Genomic DNA, 21,788 nt, shown 5'->3' with positions numbered 1-21,788 from the left:
ACTTGAGCATTGACAAGTGATAAATAAATGCTGTATTTTATGTTCATCTCAACCACTTCCACTGTAGCTGCCACGGTGAGTGGTGTAGTAGAGGACCCAATTGCAGGACAACAGCAGGAGGCGGATGATGAGTAACGAGGAGAGGGAGATATTTGGAGTGGGTCAGAAGGAGGACATAGAATAAGGGAGGAGAGAGAAGAGAGCATTTTTAAGCTTGCTTAACTATTATTGGAGCACAGAGCAGAAAGGGGCGGGACTTAGGGAAAGTCAATTCTCAGGCTGTACCTTGGACACACACCCGTTTATGGACATAAAGTAAACGTGGCATGGAAAAATCCTGCGTGGTATTTGTCAAACAGTGGGTCATAAAGAGCGTGTGATGTGATTGAAGCCGGTGGGAAGCTGTTTGTCTGGCTGACACAGCCCTTATACCTACAGTGCAATCGAGAGCAAACACATCCGTCAATCAGACTCGCTCCGGCCATCATGGGCAGGGAAGACAAATGCCAAGGAGAGGAGAGTGTGTTGAAAAGTTTTGTTTTTAATTCTAACTGGGGGGAAAAAAACTATATTCGTCCACTTCCTCCACCCAAGCCTAAAGAAAATAATTCACTGTCACCATATGAGATTTCTCCCAATGCCGAAAAAGTAAAAATCTCTTGCATACAAATTCTCTAGTCACAGTTCATGTGCGGTCACTAAACAATATACAACATGTACAACGGAGTTCAAAAATCATTATTAAAAAGTCCAGCAGTCATCAGCAATATTCTGGTTGGCAAATGTACAGAAAATATATACATTAGTGTCTGAAGGCAAGGCATCCCACAGATGCATGGTGTACAACAATAACTACCATCTGAGTAGACATCAAAAGTAAACACATGGTCTAAAATGACAAAACAGCAGCCACACCACATAGGCTAACAGACTGTGGTGTGAGCTAATGTTAGTTTCCCCCATCAAGGTGACTTAAATAAATGAACTTAAGTGTCATTTTCCACTCAACATCCATTGAGCATGGGTCAGACTCCTTTAGGATCTGGAACTTCACGTTAATATTAACTTCACGTTAATATTCCTCACCCATAACGCAGATCCAGAGCACAACATAATGAGGTGCTGTATCTCCATTTCTCTCTGAAACTGAGAAACTGAGACATTTCTGGTATTGATTTGAATTAACTGAATTGAAATACTGTGCATCCTGGTGGCTCACCCGGTAGCACGCGTACGACGGAGGCTCGGCCCTTCACATGGCCGGGGCCGGTTCCAATGTGACCCCCTTCTCTCTCTCCCCACCTTTCCTGTCTGCCTACTGTCCTATCTAAATAAAGGCAAAAACGCCCACAAAAAAAGGAAAAGAAAAAGAAAGTTAATTGAAATACTGAAGTGAATTAATCGTATCCATTTCAATGAAATTACTAAATGTGTTCTCTATGGTTTTTCTGTACAGCAGTCTAAATCATCTTCACCTCAGTCACGCACATTGATTAGTTGGGAGTACTGCGCAGAAAAATGGAATGAAAACAACAGCAGCTGTTGGAAATGTCCCATAGTTAGAACCTTGCGTCGGATTCAAACCCGTGTCGGCTGCGCGAACAGAGCCTCCGTCGTACGCATAGGGTCGTACGTGTGCTACCAGGATGCACTGTACAAAGCTTTCTTAACACCATTTTAGGTGATTCTCTCTATGTATTGTCATGTGCATCCATGCTTGTGCACCTCATGGGGGTTGGATCTGTTGTACTCTGCTCTGTTTCACTCTATTATTCCAGAGGGGGAGTTCGATTTGAAAGCTGTCAAAGCATAAGGAGAAAACCCCTCCCCTTTTATCACATGCAGAGTCCTATCACAGCACTTGAGCATTGACAAGTGATAAATACTGTGATTTCTGTTACCCTCAACCACTTCCACTGTAGCAGACAACTGCGAGTTGTGCGTGAGACAGAGGGAGAGAGGCACCTTGGTTTACACCTTAATGGGGACGAACAATGACACCAACGAAACACATGCTAAACAGAGGCTGTAACAGGTGGAGGTAAAGACCTTACCTCCTATTGCTGTTGTTACAGACAGACACATCACTGTGGCAGTTAAATAGTCTCTGTACATATGACAGTGGATACAGACTGTGGCAGTTAAATAGTCTCTGTACATATGACAGTGGATACAGACTGTGGCAGTTAAATAGTCTCTGTACATATGACAGTGGATACAGACTGTGGCACTGTGCTGCAAAGCCTTGTTGAATATAGATAATGATATCTATGACAGATTGCCCGGGTAAGATAACGGTAATCAATAGAGTTGGCACACTGACAGGTGTGTGACATTTTTGAAACACTGATTTCTAACAGCGCACAGAGTAACAGTGTGGACTATGTGACTCATGCATTTCCATTTACAAATAATGGCACCTCATGTCTTTATTTGCGTGTGTACATGTGTGTATTCAGGTTGTAGTGAATGTGTGTATGTGTGTGTGTGTGTGTGTGTGTGTGTGTGTGTGTGTGTGTGTGTGCGTGTGTGTGTGTGTGTGTGTGTGTGTGTATGTATGTGTGTGTGTGTGTGGGGGGGGGTGGCATGTGTGCCGATGCGGGGCCCCTCTTCACTTGTAAAAGTCATTATTCCCTTAATGGCGATGTCGCACTTCACGGCACCTCTGGTCCCGGTTCTATTATGGCTCCATTCAGCCGCTGTGTGGCCCGGCCCGTTCTACATCATGAAAAACAGAAACAAACAGGACAAAAGATGTGGGGCGAGAGACCTGCGGCTGATTACTAGTTAGAAGGCGAGTGGAGCAGGACGGAGGCCGGCGGCGCTCTGATTGTCCAGGCTTGAGGGAGAATTACTTCATATTTGTGCCACTCAGTGTTGTAGTCGAGTGCGAGTCCGAGTCCGGCTCGACTCGAGTCCTGGGCACATTTTCAGGACTCGTGGCTCGACTTGGACTTGAGCATTCGTGCATTCGGACTCGGAAGTAAAGTTGGAGACGAGGATTCGGACTTGTTAATTGTAATAGACCCAAATCATTTGGCATGAGATATTGATCGCTATATTGATACTGTGACAATTTTGTGCAAGGGGGAGGCACATGTGCTCCACTTACATGTGGAATCCCGCTCATGTTCAGTATATCCAGACTCAGAGCCAGGTAATGGGGACTGGATTCAAACGCTTTGGTGACTTGGACTTGGACTCGAAAACTCGGGACTCAAGACCCGACTTGGACTAGAGATATAGGGCTCTATCGTCGCAACGGCGGTAATTTTGCGTTAGCGCCCATTTTACACCCGAACAGCGCCGCAATTGTGGGCGTGTTGCCCCGCTGCGCTCTGCGTCAACTCGGGGCAAACCTCCATATAGGCGTGTCCATCCAGATCATGTCCACCCCCCTTAAAAGCCACAGCGTCACGTCTGTGACAGCAGCTTCCTCCTCGCTGAGTGGGCAAAGCAGATAGGCTTGCTTTTACTGAGACACGGGGCAAGGGGGATTAGAAATAAGCAAGGCAGACTTGATACATGACAAGCAGGCCAATAGTTCCTAGAGAGGGACATCCATGCCGTGCGTAATGTATCCAAGCCAGGATGTCCTAATCACAGGCGCAGTGGGGTTTTTAGGGCTAAGAGCTGTTTAAGACCTGCTATTAGGTGGTCTTAAAATTGCGTGGGAAGAGGCGCGCAAAGGGCAGTATTTTGCGCGGACACGCCTGGGCCACGCCTACACCTGTGTCTGCACCATGGTCTGCACTTAGATCCCGGCGCAAAACTGGATGGTGGAGGCAGCCGATACCATAAGACGCAGGGAAGATGGCATAAGAGGTGCGCAAACTGGTGCGCAAACTATGGCACCTGTATGACGATAGGGCAAATAGCGACTTGACTACAACACTGGTGCTACTTCATATTTCCATGTGGAGAAGAGCTGACGTTTTGGTCAACAGGCGTTCGCTGGAGTCCAGAACCTCCACCCTCCTGCCTCTGCCCCTGTCCTCCGCCGGTGAGTGGGGTTCAGATGACTCCTCCCCTGTCCTCGGCCGGTGAGTGGGGTTCAGATGACTCCGCCTCCTCCCCTGTCCTCCGTCGGTGGGTGGGGTTCAGATGACTCCGTAGTCCCTGAGAGACTTGAGCAGCACGGTGTCCTTGACGTCGCTGAAGACGCGGCGGATGTTGTTGGTGTCGGTGGCGCAGGTGAAGTGCGGGTAAAGAGTCTTGTGGCTCCTTTGGCCCTTCTCGCCCTGGCGGCAGACCGCCTGCTGCTCGTACATCTTTTTGATGTAGCTCTTGGCCTCCTCCGCATCCCGCCTCTTGCCTGCGGTCACAGGGGTGGGAGCGGGGGGACAAACGAGGAGGAGAGGGAGAGATTTGGAGTGGGGCAGGAGAAGGAGGACATAGAAGAAGGAGAGAGAAGAATTGTAACTCTTATTTAACTAGACAAATTGATTAGATTAGATTAGATTAGATTAGATTAACTATTAGGTCCTCAATGAGGCAAGCTGTTGTGCAGAGCGAAAACACACAATTACAATCAACAGTCAGGGTATTTTGTCCATTTCTTTTAACCTTTATTTAACCAGGCATTAAGAAGAACAAATTCTTATTTACAATGGCGACCTGGCAAAAGGCAAAGCCTCTTGAGGGAGAGGGACTAAAACAAAGAAAAAAAAATAAACGAAATGTTAGCGGCTAAAACTAATGTTGCACAGTTAGCATCGCGTCAAGCAGGATGGGGGGAGGGGGGCGCTCTGTGTGCTCTGGACATGATTTCCAAAGCATTCTGATCTGACGTGGTGTCATTGGAGCTTCCATGATTGGTCACGCCGAGGGCGCTTCCCATAGGAGTGAGATACCTCACTCGAGATTAGGGGTGGGGGAAAAAATCGATTCACCTAAGTATCGCGATTTTTAATGTCACGATTTTTTGGATCGATCTTTTATTCCAGAATCGATAATCGCAAATTAAAAAAAAAAAAAAAAAAAAAAAAAAAAATTGGGTGCTTGCAGTCAGGCCACTCACTGAACAGCAGGCCAGGCGCCGCCTACTGGTTTACTAGTGGTTTTATTACTTTATTAGTTAGTCTGAAGTAATAATTACACTTCAGGGTTAAAGTACGGTAGGTGCATCTCATTGTAAAATTGGACTTCAAACGGCCCAAATCTGGCTTCAAACGGCCCAAATTTCACGCGCGTTGGCCCATATCGGCCTGGCCTGCTTGGTATCTAATGCCCGGCCTGAATTATGATCCCAGTCCGCCCCTGTTTTTAACTATATCGCCCAGCCCTACTCATGATATATAATATACAGTCTCTAGTGTATGATTCAACTTTTCCCATGTTCTAATCTAGTGTAAAAAAGCAAACAAACTGAAAAAAGAAAAGAAAAAAATAAACAAAAATCGCAATAAATCGTAATATCGAATCGCAATAATCGTAGAATCGCAATACTTAAGAATCGCAATATAAATCGAATCGGCACCCAAGAATCGTGATAGTATCGAATCGGGAGATAAGTGAATCGCCACAGCCCTACTCGAGATATCATAGGAACCGGGGTTACGTTAAGTAACCTTAATTCCCCCCCCTGTTTATTTTCAATTTATGCTACCTAATTAGTGCTTGGTAGCTACTAGCTAGCTATGTTTAGTCATCAAGACATTGAAATTTGAAACGCTATCACAGGCAATACCACCTATAGAAGCCTCTCGCACCACCAACATACCATCAGAATTCTCAAAGTGTGAACAGGGGTCAAGAGCATACCAGTATTCTTATTTACAGCAGGAGCGTGTTGTCGTAGCTGCGACACACAGTAACCCACAGGAATATGCCTTTTTGTCTGTCACGGCACCATTAGCAACCCCCCGGGCTAGTGGCTGCAATTGTGGCACAGAAAGTTGTGATTTGCGGTTCAGGTTAAATAACCAGCAAAGAAGCTTGACACCATATGAGTCATTATTTCACCCTGATGATGATGATGATGATGGTGGAGGAGCAGCACAGCGGGTTTCCAGCAGGGTACGCACACACACACACATGCACACACACGCACACACGCACACAGACACACACACACACACACACACACACACGCACACACACACACACACACACGCACACACACACACACACACACACACACACACACACACACACACAGGGGTGGGGTGGTGGTGGGCCACGTAAGGATCATAGTATTTATGGTTGCCATGGGTAACAGAGGTGGAGGGTGGAGGGTGGAGGGTGCCGCTCTCCTGCCTTCCACACTAGCAGAGCTGCAGTGCAGCCACATCATTAACCACGGCAAATACCTGGAAGCAACTCTGAGTCAATCATCTGCCATATGGACAGCAAAGTGTGGGTGGGCGGTGGAGCGAGAGAGAGTGAGCATGCGAAGAGGAGGAAGAGAAAATCAATTCAAGGGAGGAAGGAGGGAAGGAAGGAAGGAAGGAAGGAAGAAAGGAAGAAAGAAAGAAAGAAAGAAAGAAAGAAAGAAAGGCATGGTTTTCCCTGTTTTTTTTCTTTTCTTTTTAGGGCTTAGGTGTTGTGTCACTGGAGGGTTAGGGGTAGAACATTTTACATAAAAAAAAGACATTTCACATAATTTTGGACCATTATCATGACCATATCTGTGTGGGGACATTATCATGACCATATCTGTGTGGGGACATTATCATGACCATATCTGTGTGGGGACATTATCATGGCCATATCTGTGTGGGGACATTATCATGACCATATCTGTGTGGGGACATTTGGAAAAGGCAGAGCCGATAATAAATAAACAACACCCCAAATGCTTAGAGACAAAACTTGCTAAAGTAGTCCACTGGGGGCACAACATTGATTTTATGTGGGGTAGGTGGTCCCCAGAATGGCGTAAGTGCTGCGCCTAAGCCTGTAAGGAAAACGCTGAAAGAGGAAAGAAAAACTAAGCAAGCAAGCCAAGCAGAAACAGACAGACAGAAACAGACAGACAGAAACAGCCAGACAGAAACAGACAGACAGAAAAAGACAGACAGATAGAAACAGACAGGCAGAAACAGACAGACAGAAACAGCCAGACAGAAACAGCCAGACAGAAACAGACAGACAGAAACAGACAGACAGAAAAAGACAGACAGACAGAAACAGACAGAAACAGACAGACAGAAACAGACACTAGTGTAAACAGCATAATGTGCTGCTGGCCTGGCCGCTGAAGCAGTGAAGCTCTCCTGTTTAGAGACTCTGCCGGGAAAAGCCTGTCTGTCTGTCTCAAAGCACTCACTGTCTGTTTGTCCAACTGTCTGTCTCAAAGCACTGTCTGTTTGTCCCACTGTCTGTCTCAAAGCACTGTCTGTTTGTCCCACTGTCTGTCTCAAAGCACTGTCTGTTTGTCCCACTGTCTGTCTCAAAGCACTGTCTGTTTGTCCCACTGTCTGTCTCAAAGCACTGTCTGTTTGTCCCACTGTCTGTCTCAAAGCACTGTCTGTTTGTCCCACTGTCTGTCTCAAAGCACTGTCTGTTTGTCCCACTGTCTGTCTCAAAGCACTGTCTGTTTGTCCCACTGTCTGTCTCAAAGCACTGTCTGTTTGTCCCACTGTCTGTCTCAAAGCACTGTCTGTTTGTCCCACTGTCTGTCTCAAAGCACTGTGTCTGGGACTCAAATCACTTTGCAAATGACTTGTTAGTGTTACAGCCTCTCTGTTTTTTCCATCGGGTGCAACAGGGTGGTGGAGAATGGAGATAACTGCATGAAAAGCACATCAGCTAACAGTCGACATCACACACCCACAGAGACAACATGCACACGCTCACACTGTGGAGGCTTGTTAAGACCACACATGCACGCGCGCACACACGCACACACGCGCGCACGCACGCGCGCACGCACGCACGCACGCACACACACACACACACACACACACACACACACACACTCGATCGACGTCAAATGCGTTTTTTGACGGTGGGACGTGGATCAAAGCCTCCTGCATCTCCTGTACAAATAGGTGGCGACAGTGCTCTCCAGATTAGAGAAAGGTCTGGAAAACAGCAGGAAAAAGCCCCGTGATGAAAAAGAAACCGCTCATGCTGCAGCCAGAGCCATATAGATGGCTCTGGCTGCAGCTGACGTTGGCTGCGAACAGCAGTCAATCCGCACCCACAACTGAGCCTCTCTGTCTCTGTCTGTCTGTCTGCATAGTTTCTTCACACGATTAGCCGCCAGAAAGGCAGCACCCGACGCCGAAGGGCCAAACCTTTCCCTGCAGTCCGGTTTGGCATTTCCGTGTCGCGCTGGGAGCCGGCGCACAAAAACGGAGCGCTCCGAAAATAGACTGGGTGCGTGTTAGGTTGTGTGTTAGTGTGGGGAGGAGTTTGCAGCTGAGGGGGGAGAGGGGGGTGGGGCACGCAGGGCACCACACAACTACACCACGTCACTACATCAGAAAATATTATCTTCAGAGTCAGTGAATGTGCTTGAAATACTTCATTTCACAAAAGGCGGAATAACTCAGCTTCTAATTTGAAACGTGTCTTTTTGCTCAAAACAACCTATCTTCTCCGGCTCATAACTAAAGAACGGAAAATGGTATCAATAAACTTTTTTTTGCAGATGATAGAAGAGAGTCTCATCGTTCTTTGTGCGTGTTCGGTGTTTACATAGTAATATCACACAATATTCTGTGGGCCTCGAGAAATCACTGAAAACGCTCTGAAACTCTGGCACTGGGAGCGTCCGTTCTCCAAAAGTGGCTGGCACTCAATGAGATAATGGAGTAGCGCAGGGATGACGTCTTTTTGTAAGCCAACCCAGAAGTCATGCACTTCTTGGTTCCTTCATCTCAAAGTCAATGGGATTTTTGTATGGGAGTGGCGTTAACCAAGGCGATAATTGTTTGTTCGTTATAAGGACATGCACACATTAACCAACATTTCTGTAAATGTGCCAGTGTTAGCCAGCTGGCTAATGTTCAACTGTAGTCCTTTTGGCAAGATGTAAAAAACGTCAACCTACAAATCAATAACACCTACAAAGTCAATAAAATTGACAGACCGGACAGTAAGACGTCATAAAGACAACTAGCACGACCACCAAAATGCAATCAGTTCATCCTTGAGTCCAAATGGACGTTTGAGGCAAATTAGATGAAATTCCGTCAAGGCGTTCCTGAGATATCACATTAACGAGCATGAAATGAGCGGTCGTGATGTCACAGTAACCTTGAACTTTGACCACCAAAATCTAATCAGCTCATCCTTGAGTCCAAGTGGACATTTGTGGCAATTTGGAAGAAATTCCATGAAGGCGTTCTTGAGATATCGCATTAACAAGCTTGAAAATGGCATTCATGAGGTCACAGTGACCTTAACCTTTGTCCTTTGAGCACCAAAATCTAATCAGTTCATCCTTGAGTGCAAGTTGACGTTTGAGCCAAATTGTATGAAATTCCGTCACAGCGTTCCTCAGATATCATGTTAATGAGCATGAAACGAGCAGTCGTGAGGTCATAGTGACCTTGACCTTTGACCACCAAAATCTAAGCAGTTCATCCTTGCGTCCAAGTCGACATTTGAGCCAATTTGGAAGAAATTCCATCAAGCCGTTCCTGAGATATCGTGCTAAGGAACTTGGGAATGGCGTTCATGAGGTCACAGTGACCTTGAACTTTGACCTTTGACCACCAAAATCTAATCAGTTAAACCTTGAGTCCAAGTTTGATCAGCAAATTTGATGAAATTCCCTCAAGGTGTTCATCAGATATCGCATTAACGAAAATCGGACGGACGTACGGACGGACAACCCGAATCTATAATGCCTCCGGCCTGGCTATCGCCAGCGGAGGCATAACAACAGCAGCAGAACAAGAATACACAAGACAGATCACAGTGCCATGCAGAGCAACAGGAAACAGCTAAACATCAGTACGATAAAAAGCCATGCACAGCAGCAAGAGTCAACAGAACATCAATACATGAAATCAGCGGGGCATCCCAGTGGCTCACCTGGCAGAGTGCGTACCACAAAGGCTTAGTCCTTTGCACGGCCGACCCAGGTTCGAATCCGACCTGTGGTCCCTTGCCGCATGTCATCCTCCTATCTCTCCCCACCCTTCCTGTCTACCTACTGTCCTATCCAATAAAGGCAAACATGCCCCCCCCCCCCCCCTAAAAAAGAAATCTCAAAAGAAAAACAAACATAGAAGCAAACACACATATAGCAATGCAATCAACATAGAGCAACACAGCCATTGTGAAGATAATATTCACAAATGAGGATCACTTTTATGATTTCTGAAAATACCGTTTTTGTGTGTCTCCTGATACGTCATTTGAGCGCACACACGCACGTGCATATACACACATACATACACACGGACACACGCCCACGCACACACACACACACACACACACACACACACACACACACACACACACACCTGTGAAGCCGGGGAAGTACTTCTGCAGGTCAGAGCTCTGGATCTTGTCGGCCAGGATGTCGGTCTTGTTGAGGAAGAGGATGATGGAGGTGTTGAGGAACCAGGGGGAGTGGATGGTGCAGTAGAACAGAGCCAGGCTCTCGTCCATTCGGTTCTGGAGGGAGAGAGAGACAGAGAGAGAATCAGATATGCTACTACTGCAGCACACAACTATTTTGAGATCGATATAGGAGGAGAGGATTTTTACAGGCAGATGAAGCACAGGTGGAAGAAGAGGGAGGAGAGGGAGCAAGAGAGAGACAGACAGACAGACAGACAGACAGACAGACAGACAGACAGACAGAAGGGTAGACTAAAGTGTAAGTGGCAGCATAGCAGTGCAGAGTCCTGGGGATGAGAGAGAAAAGTTGTTTTGTTTGAGTTGGGTATAGCTACTAGAGAAAAGCGTAAGCCAGTGGTTCCCAACCGTTTCTGACTCACGGAGGACTTAGAAAATCTCAGAAATGTTCGCGGCCCACATCCGATGGTAAACCGGTAATATAGCAAAATCAACCAGGTTGTGAGCAGCAAAAAAACGCTATCAGTATATTAGCAGCAGCCTGCATATGAGGCGTTTAGGGAACGTCTAATTGTAGCGTTACTGATAGTCTGCCCAAGAGGCATTGAGGGGACATCTGTAATGTGTAGCTACAGAAAGTAACGGGTTACACTTACATCATTGTGTGTTACTGGACATGTAACTTTGCAGTCTGAGCCATCTTGCATTAGTACCGCACTTCATTTTTATATTAGGATATTTATTTCATTGAGAAAAAATAACTGAAAAAATTATATTTTAAACTATTGGTTTTGGCCTTGGTGCCCTACATTTTGGCCGATACATTTGTATCTATCAAAGGCCAAAGTGGCCTTGCCGTAAAAATGACTTAATTTTGGGGACTTAATTTTTTTCTGTATGCGCACATCCACGGAGAATCTTAACAAGAGTTACTGACCCATACCAGCTGACGGGGGTGGAGTTTCTGCAAGCAGACGAACAGCGCAGGAAACATGGAGAGCAGGTAAACACTGTTCATCAGCACGACATTATACTGATACAAAGCTGGTTGAAAAGAGACAAAGTCCTCCTTTAATGAATGTGTCGGCCGGGAGGGATAGACGGCTTAGTGAGGAGAGGTGAAGCGAGGAGGGACGGATGGACGGACAGACAGACAGAACCTTGGAGCAGTGAGGAATGAGAGGGGGAGCGCGTTTCCTTGTGAAACAGTGACACCTGTTGGTGGAAGGCGGTGGTGACAAGAGCCGTGGATAGATAGATAGATAGACAGACAATCAGACAGACAGGCAGACAGACAGACAGACAGACAGACAGACAGACAGACAGACAGACAGACAGACAGACAGACAGACAGACAGATAGATAGATAGATAGATAGATAGATAGATAGATAGATAGATAGATAGATAGATAGATAGATAGATAGATAGAAACAAGTGCCTCATAAGCAGTATGGCCACATTACATAATTTAGCTATTTTTTGGGAGCAATGTCCCTGCAATTCAGGTCCATGACAATTTGGTCTCGTATTGCTTTGCAACCTCCTATATAAAAGTGATGTGTCTGACTTCTTTGAAAGCTGATACACACACACACACACACACACACAGACACACACACACACACACACACACGCACACGCACCCACAGACACACACACGCACGCACACGCACACACACAGTTGATTGGCATTCAAATGAGTATGGCCCGCGGCTGTAGCTGGCTTTGTGATTGTGATTTGGTTACTTCAAAGTAAAGTCCCCTTTTCATGTTGCATTCCCGTTATTTTGCCCACTCTCTGTAGGGAAAGACAGACAGACAGACAGACAGACAGACAGACAGACAGACAGACAGACAGACAGACAGACAACTTTCTGTAGACACACACACACACATACACACACACACACACACACACACACACACACACAGACATAGGGCTCTCACATCGGTCTCTCTCTCCTCCAGGACCTGGTCATACTCGCTGAGGGAGGCCAGGAAGATGAGGGATGTGACGTTCTCAAAACAGTGAATCCACTTCCGACGCTCCGACTTCTGGCCGCCCACATCCACAATCCTGTCGGAGGAGAGAACGCCAGGAGGCAAGAGAAGGAAGACAAAAACACAGAGAGAAAAGTTATGGGATCCTATCTAACTAAGATGCACCACCTTTGTATTATTGGCCTCCACCTTTAACAGTGTGCAGACAAAACTGTGTATGCCGCACATACTACGCACGTTCTTCAGCCTTTGCTATCTTTGTCTCAAAGAAATCCAGGGGGGAAAACCAGAGTATTTTGGTGCTTTTTGGGGCCGGTTGTGCATGCACAGCCAGGACCCCTACATTCGACTCTGTCGCCGATTTGCATATTTGAGCACCGATTCAGGTTCTAAATGTCTTTCCACACTCCCAGCATGCATTTCGGCATAAGCAGAGGCACAGAAGCAGAGAAGACGCCATAAGCTCCGGAAAGTTTTTTACAATTTAAAGTTTTATTTCATCACTAAATTAATTTCTGATGACTTTTGATGCCTACAAGCAGGGTAGTAGGTTTCAATAAGTGCCACTTTACGAACATTTATGGCGAAAAAATGGCAAAAAGTTCCAGAGCACAATTGGCTGCATCTACATCAGCTGTGTTGCTGCGCGCATAGCGTACTGACGGTCATCTGTCTATCTGTCTGCACGCGCGCACACACACACACACACAGCGCCGCAGCAGGCAGAGGAGAGGTTTCTACACACCGCCGACGAGACTAATCTCTGCTCTGCCACTTCGAGTGCACAGCGCTTCTGTCCCTCCCACCGTGTGCTGTGTTCGCTTCTCTCTCTCTCTCTCTCTCTCTCTTCTTCTCTCTCTCTCTCTCTCTCTCTCTCTCTCTCTCTCTCTCTCTCTCTCTCTCTCTCTCTCTCTCTCTCTCTCTCTCTCTCTCTCTCTCTCTCTCTCTCTCTCTCTCTCTCTCTCTCTCTCTCTCTCTCTCTCTCTCTCTAGTCCAGAGAGAGAGAGAGAGAGAGAGCTCTGTGTCACTTCCTGAAAGTCTTCGCTCTTAAATGTTTATATACTTGGCCAATACCTATCTATCATACAAACAAAGCAAGCTGCCAAACGGTAATGTCTTCATTTAATTAATGTAGAACGCAAAACATCGTTGTTTTCATGTGTGTAAGCTATGGATGCATGTTGTGTGATTGGAAACTGTGTGCACTGTGTACAGTTTGCATAGACTGAAGGTGCGTACTTGTGCGTACATAATGTATGTTTTCTAAAGGTGTACTAACTCACTGTAAAACATGGAATGTACAATTTGTCAGAAATAGATTAAAAAAGAATTAGGCCTAATTATTAAAATCTAAAGTAACCGTATTTATTGTAGAACCTAAATGGTTTCATAATTGGGAAAATAGGTCCAGATAAATAATTCTGTTTTGGATTGCGGTGCGTGGGACCCTTACATCATGTCACAGCTTGCTTTTCAGTTTGAGTGTGGAAGAGGCTGTCTGACAGAAAGAAAAAGCAAAAATAATAATTGGGGAAAAAATAAAACGGAATTTAGAAATAAATCTAAAGGATCTCATTGCTGTGTTTTGTCTGTGTATAAATAGTTGGTGGTACAGGACATCGCCATGCAGTGCAGAAATGGAAATTTTACCATGCACCGGCCCTATGCCAGGTTTCGACCTGGCCTTGTTTCTGTTGAGCTCAGTCAGAGGCCAGTCTGCTCTCTGAAGGCAACAATACCGACACGTTGAAAAAGCCCATAGAGGGACACCGTACTTCCCGGGAAGGCCTTTGCACGGCAGCGATTGGAAACGTGATCCAGCTGCGTCCGAACGGGCGCGGGCGGACAAAAGCCTCTGCCAGAGTCCATTGTCTTTTTTCACAATGCAGCGCACAATGAACGGCGCCGGTGTCACACTGGCCTCCGTGACAGGCTGGTAATCTGAGTGCGGGCGCTCGGGTAGCTAGCTAACCTGAGCGTGATGGTCTTGATGTTGAAGGCGTAGTCGTGGATGCCCGTGGTGGGGAATCGAACTCGCAGCACATCCTGGTCGGTGGGGATGTAGTCTGGAGTGGCGATGCGGTCCAGATTAGTCAAGTAGCTGGGAGAGAGAAGAGTGGAAAAGGGGGAGAGAGAGAGAGAGAGCATGATAAATTGGTGATCGTTTCTATGTATGTTATATGATTATGCTGAAACTTCTATTTCTCCTGACTCCATTCTCCAATTTTAGTGATTTTCATATTCTAACTTCAAATGAAGGATTCCTGGGTTGAGAAAATACTCTGACCCGATGCTTGGGTTTATGAAACCTCAAAACCAATTAGTTTAACTCAAGATGGCAGTGTCGTCGAGCTAAAAACAAGGCTGCTAAAAACTAAAGGTCGACATGTTAGAAAGGTGATGAAAGCCACAGGCTGGGTGTGGAGTGAGTCCATATCGCCCTGTGCACAGATGCCTGCTTTATAGCTCATGTTCATACATCCTGTCAGTAGATAAATGTTGACCAACTGTCTCTTATCACCCACACACTGTCTCTTATCACCCACACACTGGCTCTTATCACCCACACACTGTGAGGATTGAGCTGCTTGGTAAACACAGAGGGAAAACACAGACAGGCTGAGCTGAAGCTTTCTTCTACGGTCAATTACATACAGTATTTTGAGCATAAGGTTTAATGGAACTGATTTCATATTGAGAGAAAAAAGATTGCGTTTGAAGACTGATCAGAAATTGGAAAGAGAGTACTTTGCGGAGTTTGCGGTTGTTCTGCATCATGTCTTTTTTTTACGACTATGTGATCACTTTTAAAGCTGATTATTGTAGCCAGCCGCACAAGATGGTTGGCTGTGTTCTTTGAAGGCTCTGTCATCAACTGGTGCTTCCAACATGGCTGAGAAATGGATGTATACTGTACAGTCTGTATTAAGGACTACTGCCCTCCAGTGGACTGAGTGGAAAATACAAAATCTGCAGCTTCATTGGAGTGTTGCCACAAAAAATGGGTTGTTACATTCTTACCAGGCTGCAAAGCTGGTATTCATCATAATTTTCACCTAAAAAGTTGATTGAAAAGCCTTGAGCCTCACTGGATAAATATCCCAACTCTAACGTTAAACAGACACTATACAGATGCAGAAATGCAATGTCCATCTTAGTCATTTAATAATGTCCTGTCCTGATTGGTCTGAAAGTCCCCCCCCCCCCCCCTTAAAACAAGTGGGAAAACTTAGTGTTATCAAAAAAAATGTGGAGTCCTTATTTCAAGATTTAACCCTCTGTTCCAACAAAATTATTTTAACAAATTAAGAAACCGAATGAAATTTTTTCACAATGAAGAGACATATTTTGTAACGCCCAGGCCACGGTGTGGCCTGCTGTATGTGTGTGAATTCTGAGGAGTAAACTCAGTGGACCTTTTATAGAGAAAGGAGTTTGTTATGATTTTCCCATGTGTATTAGTCAGTCTTAATTCCTCCCACCTGTTGCCTATGTGTCTCGTTAGTCTACCCCATTACCTGAGTTCTCCCCACCAATCAGCGCTCCCGGTTTGCCCCTGTGTTCCTGCCTCCCCAGCTGTCTCCTATGTTCCTGATTATCCCTTTGTGTATATATTGTCTCAGTCTGCGTGTTGTCCTTGTTGAATCATTGTCTATCTGTCCCCTGGTTGGTACGTATCGTCTTCCTTGTGCTCTGAATAACTAACAATTGGTCCCAAGTTTAGCCTAGCCTATGGCTTGTGAGTTTTGTTATTTTGTTTTATTCAGTAAAGACTATTTTTCTCCAAGAACCCTTGCCTGCCTGGTCTGCATTGCCTTGCCTGCTGTCTCTCTCTCCTCTGCATTTGGGTCCACACATCACACCACCATTCACAACCTGACAGAATGATTCAACCATAAAAAGATGGACCCAGCAGAGAGACGCCTGTTTGCAGCAAAAGTAGCTGCCTTCGACCGGACAGTGGCTCAGCTCATGGCCTCTCCTCACCATCTTCAAACATCACGTATGGAGGACATCACAGCCCAGCAGCGCTGGTTTAAGGAGAGGCCATGGGTGAGTCAGTTTGTTCCCCACCTGGATGTGGTACGTGCTAGGCTGGATGGATATCTGCACCCCCAACCCAAGCCTCTGTCTCAGCCCAGTGTCAAGGCCAACCATGCCATTGAAGAAGAAAAAAATTACTCTACTTCAGTTTTTGGCACAAGAAGCAGCCCGTTGCTCTCAGCAGCTAGCTAGCTCCCAGCTTGCCAGGTCCCAGTCTCACAAACAGCCTGACCTGGAGCTTTACAGACGTACCCGCCTGGCTCGGGGTGGTCCCCTTAGCCTCATGTCACCCGAGCTGAGGCGCAAAGCCAGGCCTCAGCGTCAGTCGAGCCACAAGGGTAAGATGCAGCAACCCAGCCCTCAGCTAGCTAGGCCCCAGCTAGGTAGGCGCCAGCCAGCTTTTCAACTGAGTGGTTTTGTTCAAATTGGACCAAGCCCTACCTCACTGCCCAGTGTCATAGTGCCCTCACTGCCCAGTGTCATAGTGCCATCACTGCCCAGTGTCATAGTGCCCTCACTGCCCAGTGTCATAGTGCCCTCACTGCCCAGTGTCATAGTGCCCTCACTGCCCAGTGTCATAGTGCCATCACTGCCCAGTGTCATAGTGCCATCACTGCCCAGTGTCATAGAGCCATCACTGCCCAGTGCCATCACTGCCCAGTGTCATAGAGCCATCACTGCCCAGTGCCATCACTACCCAGTGTCATAGTGCCATCACTACCCAGTGTCATAGTGCCATCACTACCCAGTGTCATAGAGCCATCACTACCCAGTGTCATAGTGCCATCACTACCCAGTGTCATAGTGCCATCACTACTCGGTGTCATAGTGCCATCACTGCCCGGTGTCATAGTGCCATCACTGCCCAGTGTCATAGTGCCATCACTGCCCAGTGTCATAGTGCCATCACTGCCCAGTGTCATAGTGCCCTCACTGCCCAGTGTCATAGTGCCATCACTGCCCAGTGTCATAGAGCCATCACTGCCCAGTGTCATAGTGCCCTCACTGCCCAGTGTCATAGATCCATCACTGCCCAGTGTCATAGATCCATCACTGCCCAGTGTCATAGTGCCCTCACTGCCCAGTATCATAGTGCCCTCACTGCCCAGTGTCATAGTGCCCTCACTGCCCAGTGTCATAGTGCCCTCACTGCCCAGTGTCATAGTGCCCTCACTGCCCAGTGTCATAGTGCCCTCACTGCCCAGTGTCATAGTGCCCTCACTGCCCAGTGTCATAGTGCCCTCACTGCCCAGTGTCATAGTGCCCTCACTGCCCAGTGTCATAGAGCCATCACTGCCCAGTGTCATAGTGCCCTCACTGCCCAGTGTCATAGATCCATCACTGCCCAGTGTCATAGTGCCATCACTGCCCAGTGTCATAGTGCCCTCACTGCCCAGTATCATAGAGCCATCACTGCCCAGTGTCATAGAGCCATCACTGCCCAGTGTCATAGTGCCCTCACTGCCCAGTGTCATAGTGCCCTCACTGCCCAGTGTCATAGTGCCCTCACTGCCCAGTGTCATAGTGCCCTCACTGCCCAGTGTCATAGTGCCCTCACTGCCCAGTGTCATAGTGCCCTCACTGCCCAGTGCTACAGAGCCCTCACTGCCCAGTGCTACAGAGCCCTCACTGCCCAGTGCTACAGAGCCCTCACTGCCCAGTGCTACAGAGCCCTCACTGCCCAGTCCTACAGAGCCCTCACTGCCCACTGCTGGTCCTCCGCCTCCTGGGTCCGATCCTGGCGTTCCGCCTCCTGGGTCCGGTCCTGGCGTTCCGCCTCCTGGCTCCGGTCCTGGCGTTCCGCCTCCTGGCTCCGGTCCTGGCGTTCCGCCTCCTGGCTCCGGTCCTGGCGTTCCGCCTCCTGGCTCCGGTCCGGGTCTTCCGCCTCCTGGCTCCGGTCCTGGCGTTCCGCCTCCTGGCTCCGGTCCTGGCATTCTGCCTCCTGGCTCCGGTCCGGGTCTTCCGTCTCCTGGCTCCGGTGCTGGCGTTCCGCCTCCAGGCTTAGGTCCGGGTGTTCCGACTCCTGGCTCCACTCCTGGTCTTCCTCCAGGGTCTGGTTTTCCTGGTCGTCCCCCTGACCTTCTCTGTCGGCCTGGCAGTCCGCCTGGCCGTCCGCCAGACCTGCTCCGCCAGTTTGGCCTGCCCCCAGGTCGTCCACCTGAGGTTGCCGGCTCTGCCCTTTCCCCATCTGGGTCTCTGGTTCTTGTGTCCCGTCTCCGGGTCCCCCTCCTCCCACCCTGCTCAGTGTTTCAGGGGAACGTCTGGAAGCCGTTCCTTAGGAGGGGGCAGTGTAACGCCCAGGCCACGGTGTGGCCTGCTGTATGTGTGTGAATTCTGAGGAGTAAACTCAGTGGACCTTTTATAGAGAAAGGAGTTTGTTATGATTTTCCCATGTGTATTAGTCAGTCTTAATTCCTCCCACCTGTTGCCTATGTCTCGTTAGTCTACCCCATTACCTGAGTTCTCCCCACCAATCAGCGCTCCCGGTTTGCCCCTGTGTTCCTGCCTCCCCAGCTGTCTCCTATGTTCCTGATTATCCCTTTGTGTATATATTGTCTCAGTCTGCGTGTTGTCCTTGTTGAATCATTGTCTATCTGTCCCCTGGTTGGTACGTATCGTCTTCCTTGTGCTCTGAATAACTAACAATTGGTCCCAAGTTTAGCCTAGCCTATGGCTTGTGAGTTTTGTTATTTTGTTTTATTCAGTAAAGACTATTTTTCTCCAAGAACCCTTGCCTGCCTGGTCTGCATTGCCTTGCCTGCTGTCTCTCTCTCCTCTGCCTTTGGGTCCACACATCACACCACCATTTACAACATGACATATTTTGTGTCCACTTAGTCCGCCAGATTAGTTTGGGTATGTACTGTTAACCTGACGCTGCAAAATCGTTTTGTTCGTGTGATCTGATCTTATGATCTCGCGTGAATCCAGCTGCCTTGCAAGGTTAATGTATGTAGGTTAATGTATACTGTAAGGTAAGCAATGCACACATCCATTTAACAAAAGAATTATAAAAGTACAAAAAAAAAAAGCAAGATGAAATCAGTTGTCTGTGTGTCCACTCATCACTGTGGCTCCCTCGACACTGCAGCTACTCACTACTCAGTGGAGTCAAGCAGCTGGTACTCGTGGCGCCGGCCGTAGCAGACCCGGATGCCCGGGTCGGCCCACAGGCGTCGGATGGCGTCCACATAGCCCCGGTCCAGCTGGGTCACCTGCACCGTGTCCACGTCCTGCAGCCACCGCGCACACATCTGAGCACAGGGACACACACACCACGTCAGGACGTCTCACGCTAAACTGCTACTCAAGTGTTTGTAACATGACAAGAGGTTTTAGCCTTATAAATGAAAACATACCACTAAATTGGGAGGGACATGCATTTATTATTTGATTTTGGGTTGCAAGAAGAAAGAATCCTGACAATAATAATTATTATCTTTATTTATAGAGCAATTTTTCTAATGTTCAGTATGAGCGAGAAGCACCCAGCTAGCGGGGTAAGTCACTCCCCAAAGGCCCATTCTGGTGTGTGTGTGTGTGGTGAAGATGACGGTATTCCAAGTTTCTATTTATACTGAAAATATGCCAGCATGCACGTGTGTGTGTGTGCGCGCGTGCGTTCCTGTTCATTTTTAAATTGCCTTTTGTTGTTGTATCTCTTTTTGTAGCACACTGTGTAACACTTGTTTTGAAAAGTGCTTCATAGTAAACAGTCTTACTTTCTATGCTGTATATAGTATGCAACGTGTGTGTGTATGCAAGTCTGACCTCGTTCTCGGGGTTGGCGTAGGGGATCTTCAGGCTGATCATGGCTCCTGTCATGGCCTTGGTGGCAGTGAAGATGTTCTGGAAGATACATTTAGCGAAGGCCCTCCTCTCCTCCTCTGAGAAGCCTCTTCCATGAATAATCCTCATCTGTCGGATGAAGGTTGTTTTACCGCTCTCCCCTGTGCCTGAGGCCACAAACAGGAGAGAAGCAATAATAATATTAAAATGTATGAAATCTTTCTTGACATGCAAGGTTATCCTCCTTATATAAAAGTGAGCAAGTGGTCTCTGTTTAAATTGTTGTCCCACTGATGATGTCACAGCACTGATGATGTCACAATGTCTATGATGTCATCATTGATGTCATCAGTGACATCATTGTTGAACAAAATCATCTTATGACATCGCCGATGTCATAGGCACTGATGATGTCATAGGCATTGTGACATCATCAGAAACAGTGATGTCATCATCAGTGATGCAAAGTTGAGCAATTGTGCGCTGCACATGGCAATAAAGCAGGCGATTGTTCACTGCGCATGCCAATAGAGCAGGCGAGGCCACGCAGCAGCCAAGCCACGCAGCGGCCGAGCTGCGTGTGGTGAGCCCGTGCAGCTCGTCTTTTAAATTTACAAAATTTACATGTGCCATAATTCAAACAGGATCAAAAAAAGTTACATCTATCTCCGTTCACGACCATTCATATTTTTTAAGAGGCTGGTACGCTGAGAGAGGCAGGAAGTGATGTTCACTTTGGCTCTCTATAAGTTAACCTGACGCTGCCAGGTGGTTTGTTTTCACATAACCATCTGGGAACAAGTCACTCAGGAAATACCTGCCCTGTATAAAAGGGCAGGTACTTTCAAAAAAATACATGACAGGTGATTGGATGAACCATCTGTCTATCACGGGCTTGCTCCCGCCGGCGTCACACCAAAGCCCGCCCATAGCTGCCTCATAGGACGCTGATTGGTGCGAACCACCGGTTGTTCGGATTCAAACCAATAGACTGGAGCGTGGCAAGATGGATTTGTCATGTGACTGTGATCTCATGATCTCGCGCAAACCCAGCTACCTCACAAGGTTATGATGACTGAGCAGCACCGTCCTTCAGAGGTCCTGGGGCCAGTTGCACAAAGCACCCTTAGTTAACATTTTCCTTGGAGTCCGAGTTAAGGTTCTATTCGATCTTCGATTCTATTTTATGGACACCTGAACTCGGACTCTAAGGAAAATCTTAACATAAGGTGCTTTGTGCAAGCGGACCCTGACTCTCTGTGGTCATTAAAGAACCCATCAGCACTCCTTGCAAGGAGTAGGGGTGTAACCCCGGTGGCCTGACTAAATTCCCACTCAGGCCTTCCTTCAATCATGGTGCTCGTGCGTGCGCGTGCGTGTGTGCGTGCTTGGAGAGTTGTATTGAGAATCTAATCTGCCCAGTGCCCACCCAAATCAATGCCTTGAACTCCTGGCCCTACAGGTACAGTT

At 47.4% G+C, this 21,788-nt stretch overlaps 1 protein-coding gene across 1 annotated transcript in view; it reads right to left on the bottom strand.

Annotated features, from left to right (window-relative positions):
* Positions 1 to 580: 580 nt before the first annotated feature.
* gna15.1 (guanine nucleotide binding protein (G protein), alpha 15 (Gq class), tandem duplicate 1) overlaps positions 581 to 21,788 on the bottom strand; it is a 28,293-nt gene continuing 7,085 nt past the window's right edge. The window contains exons 3-8 of the mRNA XM_083647118.1: positions 20,301 to 20,485; positions 19,629 to 19,783; positions 14,458 to 14,586; positions 12,432 to 12,561; positions 10,425 to 10,578; positions 581 to 4,315 (exon numbers count right to left, since the gene is read on the bottom strand). Coding sequence (XP_083503244.1) covers positions 4,101 to 4,315; positions 10,425 to 10,578; positions 12,432 to 12,561; positions 14,458 to 14,586; positions 19,629 to 19,783; positions 20,301 to 20,485 — 968 coding nt within the window. The 3' untranslated portion in view covers positions 581 to 4,100. The remainder of the gene's footprint in view (positions 4,316 to 10,424; positions 10,579 to 12,431; positions 12,562 to 14,457; positions 14,587 to 19,628; positions 19,784 to 20,300; positions 20,486 to 21,788) is intronic.

Source organism: Poromitra crassiceps, assembly GCF_964638095.1.
Source record: "Poromitra crassiceps genome assembly, chromosome: 12".
NCBI classification, from domain to species: Eukaryota; Metazoa; Chordata; class Actinopteri; order Beryciformes; family Melamphaidae; genus Poromitra; species Poromitra crassiceps.
Note: the sequence above shows the minus strand (reverse complement) of the source record. Positions and strands in the feature narration are given on the sequence as shown.